Raw genomic sequence first — 22852 nt, 5'->3', positions numbered from 1 at the left:
CAAAGAGGGATAAAGAGAGAGAAACAGAGAGAGGGGGAGGGAAAGAGAGAGATAAAGAGAGAAAGAGAGAGAAAAAAAGAGTTAGAAAGAAAGAGAGAGGGGAGGGAAAGAGGGAGAGAAAGAAAGAGAGGGGGAAAGGGGGAGGGGATGGAGGGGGAAGGGGGAGGTGGTGGTGGTGGAAGGGGGTGGTGGAGACGGAGGGGGGGAGGGGGTGGAGGAGATGGAGGGGGGAAGGGGGGACGGGGGGTGGAGATGGAGGGGGGGAAGGGGGGAGGGGGGGTGGTGGAGATGGAGATGGAGGGGGGTGGTAGAGATGGAGGGGGGGGAGGGGGAGGGGGTGGTGGTGGTGGTGGTGGTGGTGGAGGGGGGGTGGAGGGAAGGGGGTGAGAAAAGGGGTGGTGGAAATGGGAGGGGTGGTGGAGATGTAGGGGGGGAGGGGCAAAGTGGTGGTGGTGGAAGGGGGGGGGGGGGGGGGGGGAAGAGAGAAGAAAAAAAACTTGACAGATGGAAAACTTTGACGGAAATTCAAAGGGAGGAAGAGGTGGTCACCTAAATGCTCTCCAAGTCTTTCTCGATGTAATGGGATTGTTGAGGACCAATGGACGGTGGGTGGATGGCTGGGTTATCGCTGCGAGATGGGCTCGAAGTCACTTCCCATGTGAGGATATATAAGCATAAGCATAAGCATAAGCTCATGCTTATGCTCATGCATGAGCATGAGCTTATGCTTAAGTTTCCGCATAAGGTCATGCTTATGCATGAGCTTATGCGGAAATAGAGAATGAGAGAAGCTTATGCTTCTCTCATTCTCTATTTCTGCATAAGCTCCTTCTCTTTTTCTGCATAAGCACCTTCTCTTTTTTTGCATGAGCTTATGCTTATGCTTATGCTTATGCATAAGCATAAGCATAAGCTCATGCTTATGCTCATGCATGAGCATGAGCTTATGCTTAAGTTTCCGCATAAGCTTATGCTTATGCATGAGCTTATGCGGAAATAGAGAATGAGAGAAGCTTATGCTTCTCTCCTTCTCTATTTCTGCATAAGCTCCTTCTCTTTTTCCGCATAAGCACCTTCTCTTTTTCCGCATGAGCATAAGCATGAGCTTATGCTTATGCATAAGCATAAGCTCATGCTTATGCTCATGCATGAGCATGAGCTTATGCTTAAGTTTCCACATAAGCTATGCTTATGCATGAGCTTATGCGGAAATAGAGAATGAGAGAAGCTTATGCTTCTCTCATTCTCTATTTCCGCATAAGATTCTTCTCTTTTTCCGCATAAGCTCCTCCTTCTCTTTTTATGCATAAGCTCCTTCTCTTTTTCCGCATGAGCATAAGCATATGCTCATGCATGAGCATGAGCTTATGCTTAAGTTTATGCATAAGCTTATGCTTATGCGTGAGCTTATGCGGAAATAGAGAATGAGAGAAGCTTATGCTTCTCTCATTCTCTATTTCCGCATAAGCTCCTTCTCTTTTTCCGCATAAGCTCCTCCTTCTCTTTTTATGCATAAGCTCCTTCTCTTTTTCCGCATGAGCATGAGCATGAGCTTATGCTTAAGTTTATGCATAAGCTTATGCTTATGCGTGAGCTTATGCGGAAATAGAGAATGAGAGAAGCTTATGCTTCTCTCACTCTCTATTTCCGCATAAGCTCCTTCTCTTTTTCCGCATCAGCTCCTCCTTCTCTTTTTATGCATAAGCTCCTTCTCTTTTTCCGCATGAGCTTATGCTTAAGTTTATGCATAAGCTTATGCTTATGCGTGAGCTTATGCGGAAATAGAGAATGAGAGAAGCTTATGCTTCTCTCATTCTCTATTTCCACATAAGCTCCTTCTCTTTTTATGCATAAGCTCCTTCTCTTTTTCCGCATGAGCATGAGCTTATGCTTAAGTTTACGCATAAGCTTATGCTTATGCGGAAATAGAGAATGAGAGAAGCTTATGCTTCTCTCATTCTCTATTTCCGCATAAGCTCCTTCTCTTTTTATGCATAAGCTCCTTCTCTTTTTCCGCATGAGCATGAGCCTATGCTTATGCGTGAGCTTATGCGGAAATAGAGAATGAGAGAAGCTTATGCTTCTCTCATTCTCTATTTCCGCATAAGCTCCTTCTCTTTTTATGCATAAGCTCCTTCTCTTTTTCCGCATGAGCATGAGCTTATGCTTAAGTTTACGCATAAGCTTATGCTTATGCGTGAGCTTATGCGGAAATAGAGAATGAGAGAAGCTTTTTTTGCTTCTCTCATTCTCTATTTCCGCATAAGCTCCTTCTCTTTTTCCGCATGAGCTTATGCTTATGCTTATGCTTAAGCATAAGCATAAGCATAAGCTCATGCTTATGCTCATGCATGAGCATGAGCTTATGCTTAAGTTTACGCATAAGCTTATGCTTATGTGTGAGCTTATGCGGAAATAGAGAATGAGAGAAGCTTATGCTTCTCTTATTCTCTATTTCTGCATAAGCTCCTTCTCTTTTTATGCATAAGCTCCTTCTCTTTTTCCTCATGAGCATGAGCTTATGCTTAAGTTTACGCATAAGCTTATGCTTATGCGTGAGCTTATGCGGAAATAGAGAATGAGAGAAGCTTATGCTTCTCTCATTCTCTATTTCCGCATAAGCTCCTTCTCTTTTTCCATGAGCTTATGCATGAGCATGAGCTTATGCATGAGCTTATGTGGAAATAGAGAATGAGAGAAGCTTATGCGGAAACTCATTCTCTATTTCCGCATAAGCTCCTTCTCTTTTTCCGCATGAGCTTATGCTTATGCTCATGAGTGAGCATGAGCTTATGCTCATGTTTCCACATAAGCTCATGCTTATGCGTGAGCTTATGCGGAAATAGAGAATGAGAGAAGCATAAGCTCATTCTCTATTTCCGCATAAGCTCCTTCTCTATTTCCGATGCCTATGCTTTCCGCATAAGCATAAGCATAAGCTCATGCTTATGCTCATGCATGAGCATGAGCTTATGCTCAAGTTTCCGCATAAGCTCATGCTTATGCATGAGCTTATGCGGAAATAGAGAATGAGAGAAGCTTATGTGGAAACTCATTCTCTATTTCCCCATAAGCTCGTTCTCTATTTTCGATGCCTATGCTTAAGCATAAGCATAAGCATAAGCTCATGCTTATGCTCATGCATGAGCATGAGCTTATGCTTAAGTTTCCGCGAGAATGAGAGAAGCATAAGCTGATTCTCTATTTCCGCATAAGCTCATTCTCTATTTCCCACTCTATTTCCCCCTTCTCTCATTTCCCCCTTCTCTCCTTCTCTATTTTCCCTCATCTCTTTCCCCTTCTCTATTTACCCCTTCTCTCATTCTCTATTTCCTCATTCTCATTCTTTTCTTTCCTTTCCATCTTCTTTCCCTCTTCCCTTTCCCTCTTCTTTCTTCTTGCCTATGCCTATGCCTATGAGAATGCTTATGTTTGTTTTTTTGTTTTCTGTTTTCGTGTTTGTGTCTATGCTAGACATGGGATCACGTCGCTCATCCGACGAGTACGGACAGCCTCGCAGGAGGAGAGCTCACGATCTATATGCTCTAGAGGACTTTGATTCCTCTCAGGCGACTACCCCGAGGACTACCCCTGGTCCGACTCCTCTCGGACCTAGCACTGCGACTACCCCTGGTCCGACCCCTCTTCCACATAGCACTGCGACTACCCCTCGGGGAACTCCTTTGCTAGCCGCGCATGGCTTTGTCGGGAGTCCCGATGAGTTTGTAGCGCAGATGAGCGATGAGGAGGCAGCGAGATTCTTCTCTCTGCTCTCTCAGAGGACCTCCGCAATTCCTTCCCCTACACTGACGGGTGGATGTACTGCCCAGCCATCCCCTCGCACCCCTTCGACCGCGGGATCATCACGTGCGCATGCCTCTCGTAAGGGAAGGAAGAGTAGGACGGGCGGCTCATGTTGTGCTGACTCAGGAGATGTAGACGAGTCAGCACACTCACGCTCCTTTAGGTCTCCACTTGGTCCCGCGACACAGTATCAGTCAGGTCCCTTTCCCTCTCCTACTCCCACTGCTACTCCTTGCTCCGGAAGCGGTCGTGCAGCTTCCACTCCTTCAGAGTCTGCTACCGTCAGTCCCCCTTACTCATCAGGGGATCTCTCCTATCAAATCACATCTGCCGGAGAGATAATAGAAGATAAAAAGGGCAAAGCAGTGATGGCCGCCATGAGGAGGTTTATGAGTCATCACTTCAAGAGCGGCATAAATACCGATTGGTGGTATCAAGATGCCCAAAAGAAGCAGGCGGTGATCGATGAGTTAAAACAAAGATACCCTAATCCGCCAAATGTGGAATGAAAATTATATGCTCGAGCGCATGGGTTTGGTCCTAAAGCATGGTAGATCAACCTTGCGTACTTCCATTACAAAGGGGTTGGCTAAACCCAGCTGGGCAGACAAAGCTGATTGGAAGTACTTCAAGAAGCAACATAGGGACCATCCCAAAATGTTCGAGGGTCAGAGGAGGGCTGCGAAGAGACGGCTGGACGTCGTAGGTACTTCAGACTTTGGTGCAGGCGGACGGTATGCGTTCGAGGCAACCGTGGTAAGTCTACTTCTTCCCATTTAATGTATTGTTCTATTTGTTTTACTTACATATTACATGCACTTTAGCTAACTCTAACTCTCGTAAATTGGATCCACAGCAAGCTGCGATGGGTCGTCTTCCTACGGATGCAGAGACGCGGTGCGCATTTCGGATAGGAACAAAGCCGTGGTTCATTGAGCAAGAGGCAATGGGAGCGACAGTTGATTGGGCTGAGGTGGCTGCTCGCACGGTATAAGTTTACTCCTACTTGTAATCTCACTTTTTAATTTAAGTTCCAATCTAATTTTCGATTTATATGGTTCACTCTTAGGGTCAAAGCTCAAGCGTCCCATCATCAGAGGCGAGCGATCAACAGGGGCAAGGATCGGACGCAGGTGCCGAGGACGAGGGAGAAGACGCAGGTGTCGAGGACCAAGGAACAGGCCAACAAGACGAAGATGATTCGGATTCGGATGAGTAGTGGTAGTAGCATTTTGTATATCCGCTCGTTTGAGCAATTTTGTATCGCCCTTTCACAGGGTAATTTTGTTACAAACACTCACTACAAGGCATAGGCCATTTTCCGACGGAAATACCGACGCTTTTTACATTAAAATTTTTTTTTTTCACGGGCGCAAAGGTCGCTATAAAAGTCGTTAAAATTGTCAGAAAAGGAGCGTCGCTATAAACCGTCGCTATATAGCGACGCTGTTAATCGTCGCTATATAGCGACGATGCAAACGTCGCTATATAGCGACACTGTTAATCGCGCTATATAGCGACACTGGTAAACGTCGCTATATAGCGACGATTAACAGAAGTAAAAAAAAAGGGTTAGTGGGGCTAAACAGGGCTTCCTTTTGGCCCTGTTTAGCCCCACTAATCCTTTTTTTTTTTTTGTAATTACAAAAGAAAGTTTTTTATAACAAAATTTCCCTTGCTTGCAGGGTGATACAAAATTGTTCTTGTGAACGATGAGGAAGAAATGCATATACATATACAACTGTGTTTGTAACAAAATTACCCTGTGAAAGGGCGATACAAAATTGCTCTAGCGAGCGGATATACAAAATGCTACTACCACTACTAATCCGAATCCGAATCCGAATCGTCTTGTTGGCCTGTTCCCTGGTCCTCGGCACCTGCGTCTTCTCCCTCGTCCCTGACACCTGTGTCTTCTCCCTCGTCCTCGGCACCTGCGTCCGATCCTTGCCCCTGTTGATCGCTCGTCTCTGATGATGGGACGCTTGAGCTTTGACCCTAAGAGTGAACCATATAAATCGAAAATTAGATTGGAACTTAAATTAAAAAGTGAGATTACAAGTAGGAGTAAACTTATACCGTGCGAGCAGCCACCTCAGCCCAATCGACTGTCACTCCCATTGCCTCTTGCTCAATGAACCACGTCTTTGTTCCTATCCGAAATGCACGCCGCGTCTCTGCATCCGTAGGAAGACGACCCATCGCAGCTTGCTATGGATCCAATTTACGAGAGTTAGAGTTAGCTAAAGTGCATGTAATATGTAAGTAAAACAAATAGAACAATACATTAAATGGGAAGAAGTAGACTTACCACGGTTGCCTCGAACGCATACCGTCCGCTTGCACCAAAGTGCGAAGTACCTACGACGTCCAACCGTCTCTTCGCAGCCCTCCTTTGACCCTCCAACATTTCAGGATGGTCCCTATGTTGCTTCTTGAAGTACTTCCAATCAGCTTTGTCTGCCCAGCTGGGTTTAGCCAACCCCTTTGTAATGGAAGTATGCATGGTTGATCTGCGATGTTTTAGGACCAAACCCATGTGCTCGAGCATATAATTGTTATTAAACTCCACATTTGGTGGATTAGGATATCTTTGTTTTAACTCATCGATCACCGCCTGCTTCTTTTGGGCATCTTGATACCGCCAATCGATATTTATGCCGCTCTTGAAGTGATGACTCATCAACCGCCTCATGGCGGCCATCACTGCTTTGCCCTTTTTGTCTTCAATTATCTCTCCGGCAGATGTGATTTGATAGGAGAGATCCCCTGATGAGTAAGGGGGACTAACGGTAGCAGAGTCTGAAGGAGTGGAAGCTGCGCGATCGCTTCCGGATCGAGGAGTAGTTGTGGGAGTAGGAGAGGGAAAGGGACCTGACTGATACTGTGTCTCCGGACCAAGTGGAGACCTAAAGGAGCGTGAGTGTGCTGACAAAGAGATGAGGGAAAATAGAGAAGGAGAGAAGGGGGAAATGAGAGAAGGGGGAAATAGAGTGGGAAATAGAGAATGAGCTTATGCAGAAATAGAGAATGAGCTTATGCTTCTCTCATTCTCTATTGCCGCATAAGCTCACGCATAAGCATGAGCTTATGCGGAAACTTAAGCATAAGCTCATGCACATGCATGAGCATAAGCATGAGCTTATGCTTAAGCATAGGCCTCAGAAATAGAGAAGGAGCTTATGCATAAAATAGAGAATGAGTTTCCGCATGCTTATGCTCATGCAGAAAAAGAGAAGGAGCTTATGCAGAAAAAGAGAAGGAGAGAAGCATAAGCTTTTCTCATTCTCTATTTCCGCATAAGCTCCTTCTCTTTTTCCGCATGAGCTTATGCTTATGCTCATGGGTGAGCATGAGCTTATGCTCATGTTTCCGCATATGCTCACGCAAAAGAGAAAGAGAAAGAGCTTATGCGGAAACTCATTCTCTATTTCCGCATAAGCTCCTTCTCTTTTTCCGCATGAGCTTATGCTTATGCTCATGGGTGAGCATGAGCTTATGCTCATGTTTCCGCATATGGTCACGCAAAAGAGAAAGAGTAGGAGCTTATGCGGAAAAAGAGAAGGAGCTTATGCGGAAACTCATTCTCTATTTCCGCATAAGCTCCTTCTCTTTTTCCGCATGAGCTTATGCTTATGCTCATGGGTGAGCATGAGCTTATGCTCATGTTTCGGCATATGCGGAAATAGAGAATGAGAGAAGCATAAGCTTCTCTCATTCTCTATTTCCGCATATGCTCACGCAAAAGAGGAAGAGCAGGAGCTTATGCGGAAAAAGAGAAGGAGCTTATGCGGAAACTCATTCTCTATTTCCGCATAAGCTCCTTCTCTTTTTCCGCATGAGCTTATGCTTATGCTCATGGGTGAGCATGAGCTTATGCTCATGTTTCCGCATATGCAGAAATAGAGAATGAGAGAAGCATAAGCTTCTCTCATTCTCACGCAAAAGAGAAAGAGCAGGAGCTTATGCGGAAAAAGAGAAGGAGCTTATGCGGAAACTCATTCTCTATTTCCACATAAGCTCCTTCTCTTTTTCCGCATGAGCTTATGCTTATGCTCATGGGTGAGCACGAGCTTATGCTCATGTTTCGGCATATGCAGAAATAGAGAATGAGAGAAGCATAAGCTTCTCTCATTCTCTATTTCCGCATATGCTCACGCAAAAGAGAAAGAGAAGGAGCTTATGCGGAAAAAGAGAAGGAGCTTATGCGGAAACTCATTCTCTCTTTCCGCATAAGCTCCTTCTCTTTTTCCGCATGATGAGCTTATGCTTATGCTCATGGGTGAGCATGAGCTTATGCTCATGTTTCCGCATATGCTCACGCATATGCGGAAACTTACGCATAAGCTCATGCTCATGCATGAGCATAAGCATGAGCTTATGCTCATGCGGATATAGAGAAGGAGCTTATGCGGAAAGAGAGAAGGAGCTCATGCGGAAAAAGAGAAGGAGCTTATGCTCATGCGGAAAGTACAAGGGGCTTATGCGGAAAAAGAGAATAAGAGAAGCATAAGCTTCTCTCATTCTCTATTTTCGCATAAGCTTATGCGGAAACTTATGCATAAGCTCATGCTCATGCTTATGCTCATGCGGAAATAGAGAAGGAGCTTATGCAGAAAGAGAGAAGGAGCTCATGCGGAAAAAGAGAAGGAGCTTATGCTCATGCGGAAATAGAGAAGGAGCTTATGCGGAAAGAGAGAAGGAGCTTATGCGGAAAAAGAGAATGAGAGAAGCATAAGCTTCTCTCATTCTCTATTTCCGCATAAGCTTATGCGGAAACTTACGCATAAGCTCATGCTCATGCATGAGCATAAGCATGAGCTTATGCTTATGCTTATGCTTAAGCATAAGCATAAGCATAAGCTCATGCTTATGGTCATGCGGAAATAGAGAATGAGCTTATGCTCATGCGGAAATAGAGAAGGAGCTTATGCGGAAAAAGAGAAGGAGCTTATGCGGAAAAAGAGAATGAGAGAAGCATAAGCTTCTCTCATTCTCTATTTCCGCATAAGCTTATGCGGAAACTTGCGCATAAGCTTATGCGGAAACTTGCGCATAAGCATAAGCATAAGCTCATGCTTATGCTCATGCGGAAATAGAGAAGGAGCTTATGCGGAAAGAGAGAAGGAGCTCATGCGGAAATAGAGAATGAGCTTATGCTCATGCGGAAATAGAGAAGGAGCTTATGCAGAAAGAGAGAAGGAGCTTATGCGGAAACTTACGCATAAGCTCATGCTCATGCGGAAATAGAGAACGAGCTTATGCTCATGCGGAAATAGAGAAGGAGCTTATGCGGAAAAAGAGAAGGAGCTTATGCGGAAAAAGAGAATAAGAGAAGCATAAGCTTCTCTCATTCTCTATTTCTGCATAAGCTTATGCGGAAACTTGCGCATAAGCTCATGCTCATGCATGAGCATAAGCATAAGCTCATGCTTATGCTCATGCGGAAATAGAGAAGGAGCTTATGCGGAAAGAGAGAAGGAGCTTATGCGGAAACTTACGCATAAGCTCATGCTCATGCATGAGCATAAGCATGAGCTTATGCTTATGCTTATGCTTATGCTTAAGCATAAGCATAAGCATAATCTCATGCTTATGCTCATGCGGAAATAGAGAAGGAGCTTATGCTCATGCGGAAATAGAGAAGGAGCTTATGCGGAAAAAGAGAAGGAGCTTATGCGGAAAAAGAGAATGAGAGAAGCATAAGCTTCTCTCATTCTCTATTTTCGCATAAGCTTATGCGAAAACTTACGCATAAGCTCATGCTCATGCATGAGCATAAGCATGAGCTTATGCTTATGCATAAGCATAAGCATAAGCTCATGCTTATGCTCATGCGGAAAAAGAGAAGGATCTTATGCTCATGCGGAAATAGAGAAGGAGCTTATGCGGGAAAAGAGAAGGAGGTTATGCGGAAAAAGAGAATGAGAGAAGCATAAGCTTCTCTCATTCTCTATTTCCGCATAAGCTTATGCGAAAACTTACGCATAAGCTCATGCTCATGCATGAGCATAAGCATGAGTTTATGCTCATGCTTATGCTTAAGCATAAGCATAAGCATAAGCATAAGCTCATGCTTATGCTCATGCGGAAATAGAGAAGGAGCTTATGCTCATGCGGAAAAAGAGCTTATGCGAATGAGAGAAGGGGGAAATAGAGAAAGGGGAATGAGAGAAGCATAAGCATAAGAGAGTAAGAGCGAAAGGAAATAGAGAATAAGGGGGAAAGGAAAGAGAGAAGGGAAAAGAGAGAGGGGGAAAGAGAGAAGGGGGAAAGAGAGAATAAGAGAAGAGGGAAAAAAGAGAAGGGGGAAAAATGAGAAAAAGAGAAGGGGGAAGAGAGGGTTCCTACGCCCATCACTGCAGCTAGCGCTTAAGGCGCTAGCTGCAGGCCAATGCAAATAACAAAAATATTAAATGGAAAGAAGAGGAAGCACTTACCTGTAAAAGTATGTCCCGCTCGGTGTAGTGGACTGGCCCCACAAAAGAGAGAGTATGTCCCACTCGGTGTAGTGGACTGGCCCTACAAAAGAGAGAAAACAACCCATTTTTTCAAATAAGATGTTAGTGGAAAGAGGAGATCACAAAAGCAATTTCTTGAAAGGAGACAAGGAAAGAGAAGATTGAGGAGACAAGGAAAGGAGGAGATTGAGGAGACAAGGAGAAAGAGAAGGAAGAGAAATACAGGAAGAAGAGGTGAGTTTCTTTCTTTCTTTCTTGAAATTTCGTTTTTTGTTTCAATGCTTTCTAATCAAGCATGAAAACTAGTTTAAAACTTTAGCAATACAAGTAGAAACACTCACAAAACCAAAGCTAACAAACAAACAACCTACATTGTTAAAACAAACTCACCTTTTGAAGAACTTTCTTTCTGGAAACCAAAGAGGGAAAAAGGAGAGAGAGGGTGTACAAGAGGTAGGAGAAGGGTGAGGAGTGGGAAATAGAGTAGGAGGTTGCTTGGAATAGATGGGAGGTCAGTGAAAATAGGTGGGAGGAGATTTTGGGTTGCTTACTTGAGAGATTAGGAATGGTTTGAGCAAAACGCCGCACGTTTCGGCGTTTCGGGTTTTAACCCACAGCGTCGCTATATAGCGACGCTTTTTCGTCGCTATATAGCGACGGAACAGAGCGTCACTATATAGCGACGCTTACTGTTTATTTTTTTGTGTGGCCTCTTGTGAAGCTCAAACATGCTATGCCTATAATTGTCAATATCTCCTCTTATTATATAGCCTTACTATATAGGATTTTTTGTTTCAATCCTTACTATATAGCGACGTCATTCTTTTTATATAGCCTCAAGAGAAGCTCAAATTAAATATGCTATGCTCATAATTGTGTACATCTCCTCTTCATGCTTATGTTTTGGTTTTATAAGTGTAGATGGAAGGGACGAGTGGAAGCTCATCCGATGATGCGCCAACGCCCGGGAGCACGAAGTGGCTTACGGAGAGGTTATATTGTCATTGCACTCATTGCAAGCGAGAAGTACGACATCAACGTCGTATTATCATGCGCCACTTGCAGATGTATGGGGAGGAGCCGGAACCAGTACCCCCCGTTGGTGTTGCACATGTTGATGGATCATCGGTAAGTCAAAGCTATTTAAGTTTGCAATCTTATTGTATACCCGAAATTAGAAGATCTTCTATTTACACGAATGAGCTTATGACAGGATGACGAGGGTGACGAGGGTACACATATACCTTCTCACTTTCAACAAAACTATAGTCTCCCGGATGACGACGAGGGTATGGTCGACATGATGGATTCCATTTTTAGGGGCTCTACATCCCACGTACACGTGATGTCAGAGTCTGAGGTGAAAATGCGAGAGTTGCAATCAACACAATTGTACGAGGGTGCCAGGATGTCTAAACTACGTGCTTGTCTCTCAATCTTGAATCTACAAGTACAGTATGGGTGGTCGGATACAAGTGTCTCGGCCTTAATGAGGTTAGCCCTTGCATTAATTTGATTGACTCATTATTTGGATATTGTTTGTTTTAAGAATCATCATTTGGATAGTGTCTTTGTCATAGGTTGCTCCAAAAGATGTTGCCTGCACCAAATACCATGCCCGCATCAAGAGATGAAGCGAAAAAGATGCTAACAATGGTGGGTATGGATTATGATACCATCCATGCTTGCCGTAATGATTGTATTCTCTTTCATCGTGAGCATGGAGATTTGGCTAGTTGTCCAAAGTGTGGGGAACAACGATATAGAGATGACTTGCAGGGTGAGAGGATACCGGTAAAGGTCTTAAGACACTTTCCCATCATTGCAAGAATACAACACATGTTTCGATGCAAATCCATAGCAGAGTTGATGACATGGCATGCATCTCATCGGTCCACTGATCACACATTGAGGATTCCCGCAGATTGTGCAGCTTGGAAGCACATAGATAATCAGTGGCCGGACTTTGCGAGAGAGCCACGCAACTTACATCTTGGGCTAGCCATGGACGGCGTGAATCCTTTCGGGTTACGCTCGACATCTTGGTCGACATGGCCCATAGTCGTGGTGAATTACAATATCCCACCATGGCTAACAATAAAAAAGGGACACCTCATGCTTGCACTACTTGTGCCAGGAAAGTACAAGGCAAAAAACATGGACATGTACATGGCACCTTTGATAGAGGAGTTACAGATATTATGGAGAGGAGTGCAGGTCTTTGATATTTCCAGAGCTCCTAGGCATACCAATGATATTTTGGTCAAGGGTATCTTGATGTGGACCATGCATGACTACCTAGGATATGGAGAGTGCGTAGGTATGTGGTTATGTCTTTACATGTACAATGAGGGATTATGCTTTTTTTACTCTCTTTTGCATGCATGTCTTGTACTAACATATTCATGCACGCGTGCAGGACTTGTTACAAGTGGGTACCATGCTTGTCCTGTTTGTGGACCCGCTCTGAAATCGCTTGCACGCTACTCCAAACACATGAGGAAAAATGTTTATGAAGGTCATGCTCGATACCTTCCGCTCGACCATCTCGCACGTGGAGGTCAGCTTGATCCACCACCATCATATTTGAAAGCAAGTGATTGGATTCAAGCTTGGAGGGAGAATGGAGAGGAACCTCCTCCTGGTATGAAGAGGCTATCGATCTTTCACGAGCTTCCTTATTGGGGTCAGTTACAAATCAATCATCTCTTGGATCCCATGCATATCTTTAAGAATGTGGGGGCTACCATTTGGGCACACTTGGTTGGTTCCAAGGACTCGAGAGGAGTGCGAGAAGACTTGCGTGCTATGAATAGGATGTCTCGTTTGTGGCCCCAAGTGCATGCTTCAGGAAAAGTTGTCCTCCCGAAAGCAACGTGGATCCTCTCTACGAGGGAGGAGGCAGCGATCAAGGCAGACATTGCCTCTTTTCAAACACCGACAGGGTACATGCGTTGCTTGAAAGGAGCATTTTCAAAGGACAATAAGCTTAGTGGCCTCAAGTCCCATGATTGGCACAAGGTCTTACAGGTATTCTAAGTAGAATTAGTGTACCGATAATAGTGATGCATTAGCGTAATTATTATTATATTATATTGTTGACATGATTTTATTGTTGCTGTGATAGTTCATCCTTCCAATTACAATAAAAGGGTGCTTACAAGAAGATGTTAGAAATGCTATATTCAAGATCTGTGGTATTGTGAGGTATGCTTACTATCAATTCGCATTATGTATTTTCTTCATGGACATGTGAAATAGGTGGATATCTCAAATATCTTACATATGCATGGACATGTGAAATAGGTGGATATCTCAAAAAGAGATCTCTATATCGAGCATCGAGAAGGCTAGGGTGGAATCCATCGAAGCCGTATGCTTGCTTGAGAAGCACTTTCCCTCAAGCATTATGACAACTCAAGTCCACTTGCTTGTGCACATAGTTGATGAGGTGGCTATAGCACCGTATGCTTGCTTGAGAAGCACTTTCCCTCAAGCATTATGACAACTCAAGTCCACTTGCTTGTGCACATAGTTGATGAGGTGGCTATAGCAGGTACCGTTCATAATCGATGGATGTTTTTTCTCGAGCGGTTTATGAAAACTTTAAAGGGGTTTGTAAGACAAAGAGCAAGACCAGAAGCAAGCATGGTAGAGGGATGGCTTGTGCAAGAGTCATTAGTATATATCACAGAGTTTCTTGCATCCACGGACCCTGATATGCCGCAAGCTTGGCACAACAAGGATGATGATCGCATCATTGGCGAGGTCCCCCAAGGAAAAGGGATTGAAAGAAAGATGAGCGAAGAGCAAATGGAGAAATTCAATAAGTTTTGTATCCTCAATAGCCCTGAGATGCAGAAGTGGATTGAGAGATATGAAGTGGCCAAAGCAGAAAGAATAAATGCAAGGACGAGATTCAGAGTAATGTACAGGCGATCACAACCATATCCACGAGATCTGGCTCTTCTCCCTACTCACATGTCACTTGATTGGCTACAACTAGCTATACGTAAAGCCGAACGTGATGGAGAGACAACAAACGAGCGCGAGCGGGAGTTATCATCTGGATGTATGGTGCATGTAAGTTTCTTATCTCTTGGCGTAATTAAGTAATTATTTGTGGCAATATATGCTATAAAATAGGTGCATCTTCATTGTTTTAATGATGCTCTTTTACAATACAAAAAGTACAGTGCATTATGGTCATATGGATGACATTTTCGCGTGGAACGCATCGATTCAAAGAGAGTCACATATGATTGTGGAGTCATGGCTAACTTCACACAAGATAGCCGAGCAAGTGCTTCGGATACCAATCTTCTCTCCTCACAGTTGGATTATTGTGGAACCATACGCAACATCTATGAAATTGATTTCAGATGATTTACTATTTTCATTCTTGATGTAAAATGGTTTAGAACTACTTACAACGGTCCCCATGCGACTGTGAGAAAAGATAGTAGCGGTCTCTTTGCAATAGACTCCACCAAACATTGGACCGATGAAAGTGATACTTTTGTTCTTCCCGAGCACTGTGAGCAGGTGCATACTAATGATTTGATTAGTCGAAGCTTTCGTTTTTTAAGTCCATTGATATATATATAATTGACGACATTTGGCACGTGATTTTTCATCTTCAATATAGGTGGTTTTTCATCCGGATCGTTCTGATCCAAGATGGTGGTACGTGATCCAAGTTGCACCACGAAGTAAGCAGATTTTTGAAGATCGAGATGTGGATATGGAGATGCCACTACCAATGCTGGATCCAATTGATGAATCTAGCGAAGAAGATGTAGATCACCATATGAGGCAAGAGGAAGATGTGCATAATGACATCGCACGGGAGGAGGATGGAGATCACAATATTGACGAGGAAGACAACAATCATCAAGATCAATCACCACACTTAAGCTTAATTGAAGAAGATGATCAAATACTTTTAGGTGAACGTACGATACTAGAGTACGATGATGATATAGGAGATCAACTCGGTATAGAGTTGGAGATAGACTTGCTTGGCGCCTTAGACTTGGCTCAAGATGAAACAGTTGATGTAAATGCTCTTATTTAATTTGATTTTTCTCATCTCAAACTTGGACATGAATATATGAGCTTCCTCGGGGGGGTCACTATGTATAAACCCTCTATACCACGTGCGTTCAAGGCCTATTTCTAAAATCCCTTATCTGTAAAATTTTCATTAATAAAATGTACCCCTTTTCTATACAAATCTGTAAATTTTTCTCAAAACTATTTAAAATAGTCCCTTATGTATATTTATTTCTATAAATTTTAGAATAAAAAATATCCTTCTGTTGAACTCACGTGATAGGGTTACATATGATGAGTGACCCCCCCGAGTGAGCTTCAAAGGCTTGATGTACATGCTCTCATTTTTTAATTCTCTATGAGCTCAAACATGTATGAAAATTTAAAAAATTTTGTCATTGGAAGAAAATAATTTTTAAGGCTAAAAAAAAAAAAAAAACCTCTCTGTAAAACATCGCTATAATATATTGTCTCAGTGTCGCTATATAGCGACCTTTAAAAGTCGCTATATAGCGACTTTTACTAACGTCGCTATATAGCGACGTTTAGCAAAAGTCGCTATATAGCGACGATTTACGACACCCGATTTTTATACCGACGATTAACGCTAAGCGGGCGCTAATCGTCGGTACGTAAACGTCGCAATAGGATGCATGTGTAGTAGTGACTGTTGTATATGTATATGCATTTTTTACTCATCATTTCACAAGAACAATTTTGTATCACCCTGCAAGCAAGGGAAATTTTGTTATAAAAAACTTTCTTTTGTAATTACAAAAAAAAAAAAGGATTAGTGGGGCTAAACAGGGCCAAAAGGAAGCCCTGTTTAGCCCCACTAACCCTTTTTTTTACTTCTGTTAATCGTCGCTATATAGCGACGTTTACCAGTGTCGCTATATAGAGACGATTAACAGTGTCGCTATATAGCGACGTTTGCATCGTCGCTATATAGCGACGTTTGCCAGCGTCGCTATATAGCGACGCTTTATAGCGACGCTCCTTTTTCGATGATTTTAGCGACTTTTGTAGCGACCTTTGCGCCCGTGGAAAAAGAAATTTTTAATGTAAAAAGCGTCGGTATTTCCGTCGGAAAATGGCCTATGCCTTGTAGTGTATGTAAATCTTATTTTGAAATAACAAAGTTTTTTTGCTTTCTTAACTATGTGTATGAATATTTATTTAACAATTTCTTTTAATGATGTTTATGAATATTTTTTATAATTTGTTTAACACTTTAATAATGAACACTAAGACCAATAAGATGTCCATGTTTAAATTTTCTTTTGGGTGTTTTCAATATATTTTTGAATAATTTATTCTCGTAGTGACCAAATAGTGCAATGTAATTTTATTTTAATATTTCAATGGTGAATAGTTTAGCTTAGATATTTTAGTTTAGTATTTTTTTGAAAAAAGAAAAAAGAAAAATTGATTATTTTATTGTAATATTTCAATGGAAAATATTTTAGGTTAATTATTTTAGTTTAATATCTTAATTTTCATGTGTCTAAGGATCAAAATTAATCTATGCAAGTGGTTGTGTAAAGTTTTGGCTTAATTGTTTTGTGTTAATATTTTAATGGTCAATATCAATACCTTGAATCTCAAAGAGAGATCTTATCATGTGTCTAAGATCAAAATTACTATATACAAGAAGACATTACAATATTTGTTTTCAAATATATGGGGGAAAAACCATGGGAGTATGATATTCAAAAATTTTGGACTTGTATTTAGTCCAGTTCTAGAATTGGACTTTAGACACAAGTCCAAAAATTTTGAATACTATGTTTTGGGTGGTTAGCCCCAAAAAGGACCTTACAAAAATTGGCCTAAGTGTCAACCCACTTTCGAGAAAACTACCCTAGGCTTGTGTTGTGATCAGCAGCCAAAACCAGAGTATCATGTATCTAGGGGATAGACAAACCATTAATTACAGAAGAGTAGGGCTGAAGTTGTATGATTTTATTAGATCCATGGATGAATTATGTTGCTTTTTGAGAGAACTACCAAAGGAGCTACCACCTCATAGGAAGATTGACCATGAGATAGATTTTCCTGCTTGGGAGTACATTGCTAAATAAGCTAGCAGATCGTACTTCCCCATTAGAGCATGATTATATAAGAAGGAAAGTACAACAATTGATTGACAAGGCAGAGTATCTTGTGGTCCATCTTACTTGCTCCCAAGGACAACATGTGGAGAATGTGTGGATATAGAAAGGTTGTCAATAAAATCACATCACCCTTACTCGCTTAGGGTGGATGGGTGATATTAATGATGAATTGCAAGGTGCAAGCTTGTCCACAATGGTGGATTCATTGGCAGAGAAGGATAGGGATGGTGAGACCAATGGAAATAGCTCTTAAGATATTAAGCATTGGATGTACCCCTGCCAAGTTTCCCTAACTATTACTTTGAATTTTTAGACCTCACTGCTCACGAGTAATTGATTAATGAGTTGCCCAACATGATATCTATATCGACTAGCAGGAGACATAATATAATTTATGACATCACAACATATTATCTTATTGGGTGCCAATATGGACTAAAATTCAGCACCACTCTCCTTTTCTCATGAAAATTAATCTTCTTGCTGTATAATCCATAACATACAAAAGTATGCATATAATCCATAAGTATTGTATAAAAAAAATTGTATAATTTATATAATCCATAAGAATGTATATAAATCTTATCATATGCTAGGTCCTTGCCAATTTAGACTGGCTTTTAGCCTCCATTGGAATAATGACTGAGAATAAAGATTCATCGTGGAAAGGAAGAGATTTAGTTGGATTTTTGGGGAGAGGGGGAAATCTAGCTACTCGAGGCAAGCGACTTGTTATTGAGTCGACGGACTACAAGTTAGAGGCTGCTCCATAGCCTTGGTTGTGAAGATGCACTGCTTCTTTGCAGGGTCTTGTTAGATGAAGGGGAGGTGGTGGTCTGATGGAGGAAAGGTGTCCCCACGTCTGCCAAAATCGATTCACAGCCGGTTGAAATAGAGCTAGCTCCTCTATCCCCCCTCATGGAAAGGAGTAGACCCTCTACCCGCATTTCAAAATTGGCCCTAGCTAGTGTGCATCCGATATAAGAGCCCTTGGGGATACCCCAGGCACTCCCCAAATTGCCTCATGAAGGTAGGTGAAAGCGTGGTTAGGAGTGTCAATGACATTGCTTTTAGCAAAGATTATCATTAATTATAAGAGTAATAGATGATATCATAATTATCAGAGCAGTAGATGCATTATTATTGGATAGTTTTTAAGAGTTCTATCCATAAAAGTAGTTTTAAGAATATTAGTCACAAGTTTAAGAACAATAATTATCTTAGAAGTAGAACAAGCGAGTACTGATACGCATGAATCAGAATCTCAGTGTTCACGAAAAACCCAAGTTTAACGTTAGGTGAATGGAATAATTTGCTTTGATCTGAAGACAAAAAATTTAGAGGTCACAAAAACTGGCACTTTTTTTGCAAATATAGTTATAAATTGTGTGAAAACTGGTCCAATTTATTGAGCTTGGAGGTTTTTTGAAATTTTCCCAAATATGTTTTCTGTGAACACTCCTCATGATTCAGTGTAGAAAAAGCGAGTTCAATTTCACAGTAAGTCATGCGGAGTGTTAATGCTCAAATGGGGATCTTTATGGCCACTACTAGGCTACCCAATCACCTTATACTAGGCTACCCACTCACCTTAGCAAGCCTCATCGCTCTAAATTAATCGTATACAAGCCATAAAAGTTATAAATTGTGTGAGAACTGGTCCAATTTATTGAGCTCGGAGGTTTTTTGAAATTTTCCCAAAAATGTTTTCTGTGAACACTCCTCATGATTAGTGTAGAAACAGCGAGTTCAATTTCACGGTGGGAGCCTTTTGGCCACTACTAGGCTACCCAATCACCTTAGCAAGCCTCGTCGCTCTAAACTAATCGTATACAAGCCATAAAAGTTAAAAGGCCCAAAAACGAAGGTTCGCAAGAAAGGACGCTCTGCGACAAAGAAAATTTCAGAGGACTTTGATGAGCTGCGGCCCACAAGATCTAGGTTGTGTGCTTTGATTGGAGACCAAGCCCAACAGAGAAAGTACTGTGCAACCTACAACTGAGCAGTCTGAGGTAACAAACCTTTTCATAAACGAGCCGCCCACGAGTGTTTTGAATTCCGAATCGTAGAAGCTTCGAAGATTCGAACTAAAGTTCAAAGGCTGACACAGACTCAAGTCCGTGTGTTTTGATTCACGCACAATGGATTGTTGACATCGTCGTCAACCGATACTGTTCCTCAGTTTACGTGCTTATCGTTAGACGCACAATGGATTGTTGACATCGTCGTCAACCGATACTGTTCCTCAGTTTACGTGCTTATCGTTAGACGCAGCTCACATATATATTCTGTTTTGCTTCAGCTGATACTGGTAGACATAGCGCACACATCTAACGTCCCGACTCCCCCCGTTATTATTTCTCTCTCTCACCATGGAAACAACCTCACGTCCACCCATTCTCTCATGCTTGCTTCTGGTAATATTTGTTTTGATCCAGCAAGCTGCTTTGCTTCATGCGGCTACTTGTTACCTGCCCGACAGAAATACGCTCCTCAAATTCAAGGCCGGCTTCTTCGACCGAACCGGCGTGCTTGGCTCCTGGAACCGCAGCACAGATTGCTGCGGCTGGGCAGGCATTTCGTGTAACAGGTAATATATGCAACATCAAACTCTCTTATCTAACGTAAAACCAGACATCCGTTATTGCTTCAATTGGCTTGACAACTTACTTTCTTCGTTGTGTTGGTCATGCAACACAGCTTCGGACATGTGCAGGGCCTCGACCTCGGCTCCTCTGCCTTCGATCTTAACCGCGATCGATCCGTTTCGCACGACGTTCTAGGTTACTATCTCCCCCGCCTGCGAAGCTTGACTCACCTCAACCTGTCTACCGTGGGCATCTCTGATATCATCCCTAGCCAGCTCGCTTCCATCACATCCCTTACCTCCCTAGCTCTCAGCGACTGTGGCCTTTCCGGTCCTCTTCCTGAAGAAATAGGCCAACTCTCCAATCTGCAAATACTGGATTTGAGTTCTAATAGTCTCAACGGCAGCATACCCCTCGCAATTTGCAATTTGCGAGCTCTTCAATTTCTTTCCCTTGGCGTCCAGAATGCTTTTAGCGGCTCCATTCCTTCTTGCTTTGGAAACTTTTCGCAACTCGCTTATCTAGACCTATCTGCTAATCAGCTCACGGGGAAAATACCCACAACCCTTGGCAAACAGCTCCTTCTTCAGCATCTGGATCTTAGCTCCAACAACTTCAGCGGCTACATTCCCACCGACTTTTGTACACTCTCGCAGCTTCAATATTTGAACCTCGGGTTCGGCATTGGATCTGGGCCGGGATTGCTAGGAGGTGTGCTTCCCTCTTGTCTAGGATCCCTTTCCGGCCTAAGATATCTCAGCGTTTCAGCAAATCGTTTGACGGGCTCCATCCCATCTTCTCTTGGCCAGCTACCACGCCTTCAGCATCTCTACCTCGATGGCAATCTGTTCGACGGCACGATACCACCCAGTCTCGGAAAGCTTTCGGAGCTTCTTGTGCTGAATCTCCAACAGAATATCTACATTTCTGGCGAGATACCTTCATCAATTGGTAATTTGGCAAAGCTAGAGGAGCTCAGATTAGGCGGAGGAGATGTGGGTGGAATTTTGGGTTCAGACGGGATAGTATTCGGTAGCGGTCAAGAAGGCCCTTCAAGTGCGTTGGAAGGCAATATCCCGGCAAGCTTGGGTGGCCTTTTGAGTCTGAAGATTCTTAACATCGCTGCTTGCAAACGTTTAACCGGGTCGATTCCTCAGGAGCTGGGACAGCTATCTAGCCTCAATTTGCTTCTGATTAAATACACTGGCTTAACGGGAACTATTCCAAATTCGTTAGCCGGGCTACAGCAACTGCAGCTACTCGATCTTCAATTGAATTCTCTCTCGGGAGCCATCACCCCGTTACTTGGAAACCTAGCCAAGCTACAAAACCTTTTTCTTTACGGAAACAACCTCACTGGCAGCATCCCTGTCGAGCTTGCAAACCTTTCTGCTCTTTCCGAGCTCAGTCTTGGCTCTAATCGATTGTCAGGTCCAATCCCGATGGAGCTAACCAAGATAGTGAATCTCACGTTTCTAGACCTTTCGAGCAATTTCCTTTCTGGGTCTATACCAGCGGAATTGGGAAACTTTCAGGGCGCTGTGGTGTTAGATCTTTCCGACAATCAGCTGACGGGAAGTTTCCCTATCTCACTTTGCAATATAGATACAGTCACCATATCCAACAATTTCCTCACCGATCTAGACCCCCATGGCGTGGCGCCAAACGTAACCGGGAAGCTCTCTATGCTCAATCTGTCCTCAAATAACCTCTCGGGTCCCATTCCAGACTGGCTTTCGCAGCAGAGTAGCTTGTCGACATTAGACCTTTCCAACAACAAATTATCTGGCAGTCTACCTTCCTGGCTTTACACCAATCCCCTATCTATACTAGGTACTCTCAATGTTTCCCACAACCTACTGTCCTCCAGCGTTCCTTTCATCCCGCGCAGCAGCACCATTGATTTGCACGCGAATAAGTTCGAAGGAGTCTTCTCCTTTAACTACTCAAACATCGACGACGTTCCCCCTTTCCTGACCTATCTGGACGTGTCGGAGAATTCCTTCTCAGGCTCGTTGCCGGACACTCTGTATCAGTTCTTGGGTGCAGATAGCTACGTCAGTATAAATTATCTGTCGCTTGCTCGGAACAATTTCGTTGGCGTTATTCCCAGTTTCCTGGGCGAGAGGATGCAGGAGCTCAACACTCTGGACTTGTCATACAATAACTTCACAGGTTCCATACCTGCAAATCTGGCACAAATAGCGGGGCTACAGGAGCTGGACTTTGCGCACAACGAGCTGAGCGGTGAGATTCCTGCACAATTAGGGAACGTGACGACACTGACGGATGTGGATATGGCATACAACGATCTGACGGGTCCAATACCCAAAGGATGGAGCAATTTGAGCGCTGTAGGTTTCGAAGGCAATGCAGGACTGTGCGGAGCGCCTCTTCCCAGCTGCAAATGAGCATCCCTGCAAGAAGCATCCATCCTCCATTATTGTGTCGTTTGTTAAGCCTTTGCAAATAAAGAAACAAATGACTCATCCAAGCTCCTTTTAGGAAAACAGGCCAAAAATTCTTTTATCTAGCTTACACTAGGTTATATGTCTTTTAGCTTGTTTATTTTCTTTAACTAATACATTTTTCTTCTCTTTAAAAAACAAGATGAATGCTCATAAAGCATTCATAAGGCTGCATCATATGCGCAGCTTGGAAGAGAGAGAGGACTTGGATGAGCGGAAGAGAGAGAGGACTTGGATGAGCAGCAAGGAGAAGAGAGAAGAGAGAGAGAGGGGGGGAGGGGGCCTTGCCTTGAAATAGAAAGAGAGAAAGAGGGAACGTGAAAATTAGAGAAGAAATTATTTTCACTTTGCCAAGCTCA

The 22852-nt window shown here is 43.0% G+C and overlaps 1 protein-coding gene across 1 annotated transcript in view; it reads left to right on the top strand.

Moving 5' to 3' along the window:
- LOC147900894 (uncharacterized) overlaps positions 1–22436 on the top strand; it is a 37401-nt gene extending 14965 nt beyond the window's left edge. The window contains exons 3-4 of the mRNA XM_087376391.1: positions 19876–20027; positions 20138–22436. Of these exons, the coding sequence (XP_087232517.1) occupies positions 19876–20027; positions 20138–22436 (2451 nt within the window). The remainder of the gene's footprint in view (positions 1–19875; positions 20028–20137) is intronic.
- Positions 22437–22852: the final 416 nt, after the last annotated feature.

Source organism: Dipteris shenzhenensis, chromosome 6, assembly GCF_047967505.1.
Source record: "Dipteris shenzhenensis isolate YYH24624 ecotype China chromosome 6, Dip_SZ_1.0, whole genome shotgun sequence".
Taxonomy (NCBI): Eukaryota; Viridiplantae; Streptophyta; class Polypodiopsida; order Gleicheniales; family Dipteridaceae; genus Dipteris; species Dipteris shenzhenensis.
Note: the sequence above shows the minus strand (reverse complement) of the source record. Positions and strands in the feature narration are given on the sequence as shown.